Source organism: Aulonocara stuartgranti (genome assembly GCF_965226115.1).
Source record: "Aulonocara stuartgranti genome assembly, chromosome: 12".
NCBI lineage: Eukaryota > Metazoa > Chordata > Actinopteri > Cichliformes > Cichlidae > Aulonocara > Aulonocara stuartgranti.
The window spans coordinates 12756881-12768195 of record NC_138948.1 but is presented as its reverse complement, the minus strand read 5'-3'; the positions used below and the strand labels follow the sequence as shown (position 1 = coordinate 12768195).

Below are 11315 nucleotides of genomic sequence, written 5' to 3'. Positions count from 1 at the left end.
TTAGCAGCTCTCTTTCTTTCTTCTTATTGGCCCCTCCTCATAAACAAAAGCTTTGAACAGCTGCTGCTGTAATCACAGCCAGAGCTGTGTGTCTGCGAGGCCAATATTAGGTATATCGCTCTGTTTTTGTAACATCATACAGAGGCAACACCAAAAAAAGGCGTTTGGCTCACATGGATAACTCAAACGTATGTTGACCTCAACATAAAAAGCATGAAAGGCGCACTTTTTCATAATGATAATATTTATCCAGGACTATTTCATTGGTCAGACTGAACATAAATAATCAAATATCCCAGTAAAATAACATTATGTAAAATGATATCTCACCTAAATATACGCACTTATGTGTTTTTAGCAGTACCCATTAAGATTTAAAAAACTGAATTTCATTGCACAGACAAAAAAGGAGTTCGTAGATCGTTCTCGACGCGTTTAATTGAAGAGCTGAGAATAAGAACATCCAGGAAATAGTCATTTTTTTTCTAATCATCGCTACAACTTTTCGTCTACTTTCTCTGTGGCACACGGCGGGGGTGGGGGATGGGAGCGAGAGGGGGAGGCGAGAGAGGGGCGTAAACTGGGGGGGAGAAAGGATGGCGTCAGATGGAAGCGGGGCGGGTTTGTGGGAGGGAGAAGGAGAGAGTCCCGAAGAAAGGAGTGAATGAGTGCTTGGAAAGCTGGGCTGCCCCGGGAAACGAAGCAGTGTTTCAAAACTTCTCCGCTTTTCGACTTCGGTAAGTAGAAGAGTTTGTAGCAATGACACAGCTTTTGGCCGGCAGATGTGAATCTCACTGCTGAAAATACCATTAAAGCACAGCTGTAAATCAATCGCTGCTCAGCCTAACGTTCATGTGTCAGCTGATTTCTTTCGTCGGAAAGCTTTTCATTGATTATTCGCAGCTGTACGTTTTTGGAGTTCGCATGCTTCGCTGAGTTGTAATACACAGGCATGTTGCTACTTTAAGACTTCTTGGAGGATTGTGCGTTAAGACCGCATTTATTCACAGAGTGAGCTATCTGCACTTGCAGCTGGCTCCGTGTTCTGATGCAGCATGTGGCAGCGGTTGAAAACGTCAATATTTTAATGGTTTTCACCTCTTTATCTGTATTTCGCACATGTCCGCACAGCAGCCCTTTGTCCCCTTCCCTTTCCACCACAACCCCGTGTCCTTGAAGTGCGGTGCAGGGTGGAGGTCCATCTTTGGAAAGCCACCCAGGGAGTAATATTCTCTCTGCCTGACACACTGTTGCACTGTGAGGGGAAGTGGTGCTACATCATAAACCAAACAAATCAAGAAACATCTGCAGTGTTTACTCAAGCTGACATCAAGAACAAACTTTAGCAATAATAATGACAAAAGGGAGTTATGACTAACTTTCAGTGAGGACTTCTCATTGTGACTCATCCAATGATCAGTACTGCATTTTTTGCACTTACACGTGCAATGTTCAACAAATTCCAGTGACCTTTTAAAAGATTATGTAGTTCTGCCGTAATTTCCTTCAGTGTGATTGCTCTAGCCTGCCCTCTTTTCCTATGAGTGAGTTTTGACAAGCGCAAACTTGTTAGGTGTCATTGAATGGAGCAATGTGCTGATGATAGCCAAGGGAGATGTCTTTTTCTTTGCTTTTTTTTTCCCGGTGAAAATACAAGCTGTGCTTCTAGTGAATGCAGGAAATATCGTAAGTCATATTTATTTATTGAGGTTTTTATCAGGCTGTGATAAAACTAGTTTTTAACATAAGCATACGTGTTGAGTCAGGGTCACGATTGACAGACTTCTAATTATTGTAGATAAAACCATTATTATATCCAGTTACGCCACACAGTTCTTCACATTGTTGCTGTCCTTTAGATTTTGCTTCCTTCTTGGAGACTCCTGTTCTCTACTGAGTGTGATTGTAAACTGTCCTTCATGCATTCTTTGATATGTAAACCTTTAGAGGCAGCCACAGCTGGATACTCAAGTTATTTATGGAACTCTTTTCATAGACTAACATAGTTGTGTTGTGTGGCCTTTTTTGTTTTTACCTCCTTGTAATTATTGTTTTCGTCCGTGTGTTTTGATACATTTCTCATTGCTAACTGAATGTAAATCTCAGAGTGTGAATGCAGTGAGAGGAAATGTCACATACATATACAAACAAGGATTTGAAGGGATTTTAGTATTTAAATCCTTTCCAAATGGATATATTAGTGTTTATAGTAGTTTTATAGAATACAAATCTAATTAACATGCCAAAGCTCTTATGATCTTTTAAGGAAAGGAAAAAATAGAAAAGAAAGGAATAGATTGTGTGTACGTCAATCATCCTTTCAGAAACAAACTGGAGAGCGGGACGGCTGAAGGGGTAGAGCTAGCCCGCGTCATGCATGTCTTTGTGTAAGTGAAATGTGAGGGTCACTTACTGACTTTGTGCATCACAAACTGTGAGGCTACAACAGAGTTTGCATGGGGAGTGAGAGGCCGGGGTGTTGCACAGATTGAATAGGTTAGGGGCCATGGCGACCTGTTTTTGAGAGTGAAGAAGTGCATTCTGGGCCAACGGTGGCATGTCTTGGAGAGGTAGAGTGAGTAAGGGGGGGGAATGGTGTCGGCATGGCTTTGTGTTGCCTTTGTTGAGTTGAAGTCTACCAGATGAAGACTGCTGATTTTTCTTCTGTTTTTTTGGCACATCCACACACACACATTCGCACAAATGAGCCTGGCTGATACTTTTCTGTGGGGAAGTCATGTGTTTTTTTTGATGCGATTATAGCCAGGTTGAGTGAGCACAGGCTGGGACCGTTTATGATTGTGTATTTGTGTTTGTTTGTCAGTGAAGTGGGATCTATTGTTATGGCATGATGTTGGAGGGCTTCTCGCTGTTGACTTATTGTTTACATTTTTGGGCCCCTCTATTGTCATCGAAACCTTAGGTCCAGTGGTTGTATATGAAAGTTAGAACTGCTGGCGTTTGTTCATCAGCAGTAATAGTCTTCTGCAGCTTGAAATGTTTTATTGTGTTTAATCTGGGCCTGCAAAATAAATCTAACTCACTCTGGAGCGCTAAACATGCATTTGATGGTGGCCATCACTCAGTGGCAGACGTTATGAGACACAAATTGTGGTAAATGCCTATCCATGGGAAACATTTTCTCCTCCTGCAGCTCTTTCATTCCGCTCTTTATGGAGGGCAGCAAAAGCAGCAGCTCACATGGTTATGGTTAGCAAGAGAGAATTCTTGATGAGAACAGCTCTTGTTTCATAATATCTGGGACAATTGAGCAAGTAAACCAAAGAAATCAAACTTATCTTGCACTTATTGTCTTTTATGCTTGGTATGCCTTGTGTGACTCACTCTTGGGTGCTCTCAGCTCTCTTGTTGAAGCACTCACTGCAGTAAGGTGGATGGTTAATCCCCTGAGGCTATAAGTTTAGGTGTGGCAATCAAAGGACTAGGTAAAACGTATTAATTCTGTTTGCAACATCTCCTCTTATTTTTCATTCTTAATTTTTTGTTTAAACAGCTGACATTTGCGATGGTAAACATGGTCTTGGTTTCACAAGTTTGTTGGAGGTGAAGAGAGCGTGGCGTTGATGTGTTTTTGTTCAGCAGATAAAAATGAGCACTGATAAAAGTTTACAAGTCTACACTGAAGGCCACAAGTGATGATGAGTCTTGATGAAGCACCAAGAAGCTTTTATTAATAATGTACTGGAATTAATTGGAAAATAAAGACATGCGGTTAATATATTTTTTCCGGCGTGGGTGGTGGATGCGTTGCTCCATTCTCACTTGCGTCATATGGAGCTCAGCTGCTTGCATTCTTTTATGGTAGAAGGACACGTTTGATCCCGCCCAACTCTGACTGGCATCAAACTGCTTTAGTATCATATTTATTTTTCATTTTCCTAATTTGTGATGATGCAGACAGAAAGTTTTATCATTTGAGTGTGCTTGCTGTTCACATATTGTATGAGCCCTTGTGTTGCCCTAAAGATAGTGAGTCAGCCTTTTATGAGGCCCTTACTTCCAGAGGAGCAGCGCAGAGCAGAGCTCGACTTAGGGCTTATGGTTTAGGTTATGAAAAATTTGCTACTGGGGGATCTCTATCCAAATTAACGGGGGGGTCATCTGCTATGGGCGGCTGATCTACCAGCTCAAACATGCTTTTCTAAACAGGCTCATCACAGAAAAACAATAGCATTTTCATTGTCTCTCACATCTTCAATGAATGGACTTTGTTTCCCATTTTAATGGCTGTGTCTATCCTCCCTTTACCAAATAATCTGGGTCAGCATGCTTTAGATCTCTTAACCACCCACCTTCAGTCCTCATTCACTTTTCACCCTTCAGAACAGACTACAGTGGCCTGCACTCATTACCTCAGCACCTTGGCATGATACCAGCACTGTTGCTGATATCTCAGACCAATTAACTCCTCAGCGGCTTCCTCTAACGGCTAGCTGACTGACCCACATATGTATCTGCTGCTTTATCTGGGGCTTGGAGTCAAACGGACATTTCGTTTCATTAGTAGAAACTTTACTGGGCATACAAACTGCTTGAACAACAGGTTTCATGTCTAACCTGTGGTCCACATGGCTGGCTGTTGGCCCACAGACTGCATTTTTTGTAAATTCCATGAGAGAAAGTTTGTCTCGTAGCAGCAAGGAGACTGTTCATGTTGGCTTGTTGAATGAAGTATTAGAAGGCTGTGTGTAAGTTGGCTCGGGGCCCTCTCTACATGCTTGTAATGCTGTGCAGCAGGCTTGGTTTGTGTCAGGACAGGAGAGCAGCGTGGGATAAAGCAGGTCGAGATCAGATCCAGAACCACATTACCGCTGAACATCTTTCATCCTGTTGCATATCTACCGTAACATCAAACTCTGCATCAGGGAGGATTCATGAAAGAGTCTCCACGGTCTGTCGGTGTTGGGGATGATGCATATGAGAGCGACTCCACAAGCACAGAGAGAACTGCAGTAACAAAGATCTGCCTGTTTCAAGATATGTATCTATCAAAAGCAACAGGGAAGCAAAGGCCTCTCACCCACAGCGCCTTGATCACCGGGTTATGAATAAGTCATATTTCTGAGTGTCTGATGTGCCGTTAAGTGTAAAATACTCCTCCCCAGTGCTCATATAAACACACAGAAAATCTTGACCTTGCTGAGGAAGTGCTGTTCAAGCGCTTTCCCAGAACAACCACCAAACAAGCGGAAAGTATTCATCAATTTCAGGATGTAGTGACCTTTATGCTCTCTCAACAATACTGCAGTAAGCACTCTTATGCACAGAATGTGCATATATATACATGCATACATCCACAGACTCAGGCAAATGCCTATCAACAAGTTGGTACTAATAATAATAATAATAATAATAATAATAATAATAGTGGATTGCATTTATATAGCGGTTGTATTAGTATTGATCAGCCAAGCTTGGTAACCCCGGAAAGAAATGGGCTTTTTGTAGATGTTTTTTGTTTTTCTTTGACTTTGTCAGACAAATTAATCTGCAAGTAATGAGTTACTTGCAGATTAATTTGTATGCTCTCTACAATTTTGAGTTAAATACAAGCATAGATAATACTTCAAAATACTTGGGCCTAATAAAAGTGTAACATTAACTTTTTAAGGCTTAATTCTGACAGCACTCTTTGAGACTAGAGAGCGGAAGACGAGCTGTGAGTGAAGAGGTTTCCTGTAGTAGCTGAGAGAGATCACACGGTGCCTGCTGACTGCCTCGACGAGGTATGTTTTGTAGGCTCCATCTCTGTACAGAGCTGCTAATTTGTGGGCATTGTAGTCTTAACAGAGAGCACCATGCTCAGGCTGGATGGGTTATAATCAGCTGCAAACAGACGGCTCAAACTCCAGAGGAACTAAAAGTGTAGACTGTGTAGCCAAAAACAAAAGCTCATGCAAACAAATGTACGCACATGATTATGTGCGCTTGAAAGAGCCACATTAACACGCATTGATTTTCTCACAATGCACACGCACTTAAAAACACCATTTCTGTATTGTAATGATTTCTATAAATAGAGCTAAAAAGTTGCCTGTGCGGTGAGTGCTGTTGTGTGATATGACTGCCAAATGGTAACGGTGATAACAATAAGGAGCCATTGTGTGTGTGAAGAGGCCTGGAACAATCTCAAGGACTGTAATAGAATAGGGCACTCCCTAAACCATCCTCAAACACATAAACACACTTCAAATACCTGCTTATATTGTTCTCGGTCTTTTCTTTACAGCTACAATTCCCTGAAATTCGGATTCACAGCTCATTCAGACACACTGTGTTTAGATGGGTAGTTTGACAGGTCATCCTCACAATGCATGAGTGAATCTCTAAAACGTTTGCACAGACACTGATGCTTCCTGTTTGCTTCCTGTTTATTTCTGCCATTTCCTTATGGGGCTGAAAACGACCAGTGATGTTGGCGGATCTTCTTCATCTCTACTCAGCCCAGTTGTAATTGAAATGCACTCCCTCTGTTTAACCTCCCTCTGGGTAATTATTTGTAGACAGTGTACTTTAGCTGGAATTTTGTGTGATCTCTAATTAGTGTGTGAGATAGTAGTAAGAGAATAAAGTTCAAGTGTCCTGAAGCACTAAAATTCTGCTCAAGCGCAAGCAGACGAGATGAGATTTAACTAGGAATCTTTAAGACGGCTTCACCGTCCAAGTAAAATCAAAGCAGACTTGTGCACAAACTACAAACACATCCTGCCATGACTTTCAAACACAACAGGGGACTGCAGACATGACTGAATCCCCCTGAACTGAATCACGGCTTAACCGTTCCAAATCTCATACCTGCTACTCAAATGTCGTCATGCTTCGACTTTGTTGTTATGATCTGGTTAATCCTGACTTCACGTGATTCGGTGTAGGGGTAACAGATAATACTTGGTCTGGAAATTCCTGAAGTGTTTTGCCTTGAAATGACTTGGATCGTGACAGATGTGGTGTAATGATTTATCGCCTTTAATTGAGGCTGGAGGGTTGATTATGTGATTCCTGGTGCTGTACTTGGAGTATTCCTGGCAGGTCACCAGAGTGACTTATAGCTCTTAATTAATTTTTTTTGTGCTGAACTTTTCATCACTGGCAAAATGACACATTCAGCAAGAATTAGAGCAATAACATTGACTCTTATTAGTTAAACAAGCCTCTCCTCCCTTCTATGTGAAAGTTATGGCTCTATAAAGTGCTTGACTAATGGTTTCTCATAACTGATACAGACGGGAGAACCCCTTCTGTCTTAACTCCAGTGGTGCCAAGCTGTGCCAAAAATATTCGTTTGGTTTTATGGTTCCAGATTTTGAGATCTCTGAAATATCTCCCACTCCCTTTGTACAAAAGACATGAATTTTTTTTAGTTCTTTGCTTTTGCAGAACTAGAAAATGAATGAAGGTTTAGTTAGTTTAGTTTATTTTTTACAAAATCTTTAAATATTGTCTGGGGGAATGCACAGACACAGGTTTCCCTTGGATCTACCAGTGAGATCTGCCAAGATAGTGAAGGTAACACATCCTGCATATTTTTCTGTATGTATCATGCAGCTGGTTCATGACATCAGAGGGTTTCCAAGAAACTTCATTGCTCCCCTAAGACCAAGGATGCGTCGAGGCCAATCTGGTCACAGCAAGTAAATCATAATGCAGCAACAGTGCCATTGATTGTTGGGACTTCTGGCCATTGCACTAATACAGATTTTATTTCTGTTGAATAAAGAACAAAGAAATGCATTTTGCTTTGCTAAGCTTAATGAAAGCCAGTAACTAATGCTGATGTACATTCATTTATTCAGGCTGTAATTTAAGCAGTGAACTGAAGGATCCCATTGATGTTGTGTCTGCCTGTGACAGCGGCGAGGATATGGCACATTATATTGTGTGATTCTATCAGTGGTTCCATAGTGTAGTGGTTTACACATTTCCCAAGTGAAAGATTAATGGTTTGATTCCAGGAGGAGACACAAATTCCTTGGGGGTTGCATCAGGAAAGGCATCCGGCCAAAAATAAAATCTACCAAATCAAAAATGTGGAGCCACCCACTTTAGTGAATACTGAAAGTGGCTTTTGTTTGATTCTGTCAAATGTGGCATGCTGTAACAGAGTTTTGTACTGCTCTGCGCTAACACCTGCTTAGTGGCAAAACACACAGTTTCTATCCCATTGCAGATAAAATCAACCAGCCAGATGTCTACCATGAGTAAAACGAGGACAGAATAAACTCTGCATTGTGATTCATCATGACTGTTCTAGCACACACTGGGAAGTTTGCCTTATTACACACTCATAACAAGCTGTTTTTGACTTTAAAGTAGCGCTTTGGGAGTAGGTTTTTGGTAAGGATGAATGTTTGATGACAGAGGGTACAAATTGGACACTGTTTGTCATCTGGAAAGCCTAAGGAGGAGCGTGATGATTCATAGTTGCTGGAGAATCATTTGTAGATGTTTCTTACACCCTGTCCTTGTTGTGTTGCTGACTTCAGTGTGTCTCTGTTCATTTAGGCTTGCTGTTCAGGCGGTATCATGACTAAAGGAAGCTGATTTGGTGCGTTGTTGCCATTTGGGATGTCTGAAGCCAAACATTACCTCAAAGAGGAAGAAGGCAAAGAAGAGGTGAGAGAAGGGACAACATCTGCTCTGAGAGGATAAGATCAGCAGCCCATCTGGATCTGCGCAGGGAACCTAACAGACCTTTCTCTTTCTAAGGAAGGGAACTGAAACTCTCCAATAGCTTAAAGGGCTTCAAGAATTTTTATTAAGTTTTTCATCATTGTTTTTTACCTTCTCTGAGCTAAAGCCATGTGCCATGTTATTGTAACATGCCGTTCCATGCTGTGGACCCTACTCAGCATTGTAGTGGCCTTTGCTGAGCTCATTGCATTCATGAGCCCGGATTGGTTGCTGGGATCGCCTCGGAATGACACCAGCGGGACCAGGGCAGGAGTGGACTCAGAGTACCGGCCATCTCTCGGCCTTTACAACCGCTGCCTTCGTATTGGGACCTCGCAGGTGAACTGTGGGCCCTATGCCACGACATTTGGAGAAGTGGCCAGCGGCTTCTGGCAGGCTGCCATGTTGTTTCTGGCAGCGGGGACATTAGTGCTTGGGTGTGTGGCCTTTATCTCCATCTTCAGCCTGTGTTTTCAGAGCATCCTGAAGAAGAGCATATTCAACATCTGTGGACTGCTTCAGGCTGTTGCAGGTAAATTGTTAATCTGTATGTATGTGTTAAGTATCTTTGTTACAGAAAGTAATCATGTGCCCCCTCCCACCTTCATATATATGTAAACTATGCTCTGAGGACAGCTTCCACTAAATTGAAATGTTTTTTATTTTATGACATAAATAAATTATAGTATGAAAGGGCATATATAATAAAGTTGCTGGAGTAAAACCAGTTACCAGTCAGATTAAGGGGTCACCCCAGAGTATACTAGTATGTAGTCTACTGTTTACAAAATATCAATGAAAACTGATTTCAGAAATTACATATCTAAGTTTTTTTAGGTTTTTATCTCATAGTATACAAAATTGAAAATAAATAAATAAATATATATTTATTTTTATTTATTTATTTATTTAAAAAGACACAAACTTCGTTATGATTTATACAAATATGACACAAATAGATGGTAAATGGTCTGTGTTTGTATAGCGCTTTACTCAGTCCCTATGGATCCCAAAGCACTTTACACAGTCAGTCATCCACACATTCACACACTGGTGATGACAAGCTACATTATAGCCACAGCTGCCCTGGGGGGCCCCAGAGGCGAGGCTGCTGGACACTGGCACCACCAGGCCCTCTGACCGCTGGAGCTCGAACCGGCAACCTTCCGATTACAAGGCAAACTGCCAACTCTTGAGCAACGACCGCCCGTGAAAGATGAAGATGAAGAATAGTTGTTGGATAGGTGGCAGAAATCATACCTCAATCCAGCAAATGGCAATAAAAATAAACAATTAATATACTATAACACAGTCAGGTGTCAAATAAAGTAGTAAAATAGAAACATTATAAACAGAAGGATTTATTAAAAAGACCAGTCTCAATCAAGACAGATTCATTTTTGAGTCCAGACACAAAGTTTCTGAGTTTCCATATATTTACTCTTAGAAAAATAACAAGCCTGCAAACCAACCCTCCATAATTGTTTATTGAATTTAGGGTTGCAGTGGGCTTGAACTTATTATAGCTGACTTGCCATGAGGCTACAAACATACAACAAATACATGAATATAAGTTTTTTTTTTCTTCTTTTTTCATTGCCATGAATCTACTGGGTTCATTCACCATTAATACTAGATGTTGTATGTTACAGGAACTGATTTCAAGAATAGCAGTGCTGAATCATGGTCAAATTCAAGAAACTGAGGAGCTGCATATCACTTGCTCCAGAGCTATTGCTAATATGCCAGTATAGCGTCTATCACATCAAGTCTGTGCAAGCAAGGCTGTTCGAGCTCAGTTTTGAAATCATGCCATAGTCTGTAAGGAATGTCAGTACTGCTTTTGTGTTGGCAAGTTACAACATCTGACGTTACAACATCTGATGTTCATCATACTTTCCCAAGTTTATTAATCTTACCACTGTATATTTTGCAATGAATCACACAGGCGGGTTTGACTGCCCAGCTTTATTGAGTAGGTAGTCTGTAATTACGTGATATCACCACTGAGGATGAGGGTCAAAGTTCTCTCCACCCATTACAAATCAGCTCGTCAGCTGAAAAATTGGTGTTGTCTTTAGCAAAGTTGACTCACTATTCTCCCACCTGCACTGCGATTTGTTCAAACCTTCAGCTCTGACATGACTAAACCCCTCATATCATCACCTGCTCTTCCTCCAGGCCTGTTACTGATGGTCGGCCTCATGCTGTACCCTGCTGGTTGGGGTTCAGAGAAGGTGAAGTTCTACTGTGGCTCCGATGCGTTGCCGTTTCGACCATTTAATTGTTCACTTGGCTGGGCGTTCTACACAGCGATAGGAGGAACGCTAGCAACCTTCCTGTGTGCCGTTCTGTCTGCACAGGCCGAGATCGCTACTTCCAGCGATAAAGTTCAGGAGGAGATTGAGGATGGGAAAAGTCTGATCTGCCTGCTCTGAGCCTTTAGAAAACCTGGGAAGCTGCAGAAGATCACCCACGGTGTAATTTCTCTGATGTGGACTACAACTTCGTGGAGGGAGGACAGATGTTTCTCAGTGGGGATTTTCTTCCCCCCTCGTGATAGTCTGGATAAAATCAGCTGATTGTTGTAAACGGCCTTAATAACACCCCCCCCCCCCCCCCCC

At 41.7% G+C, this 11315-nt stretch overlaps 1 protein-coding gene across 1 annotated transcript; it reads left to right on the top strand.

Moving 5' to 3' along the window:
• The first annotated feature begins 604 nt into the window (after window positions 1-604).
• LOC309718664 (LHFPL tetraspan subfamily member 2a protein-like) lies at window positions 605-11315 on the top strand. Its single transcript, XM_082554129.1, has 3 exons — window positions 605-737; window positions 8524-9223; window positions 10873-11315. The coding sequence occupies exons 2-3, from the start codon at window positions 8821-8823 to the stop codon at window positions 11127-11129; spliced, it is 660 nt and encodes a 219-aa protein (XP_082410255.1). The 5' UTR covers window positions 605-737; window positions 8524-8820; the 3' UTR covers window positions 11130-11315.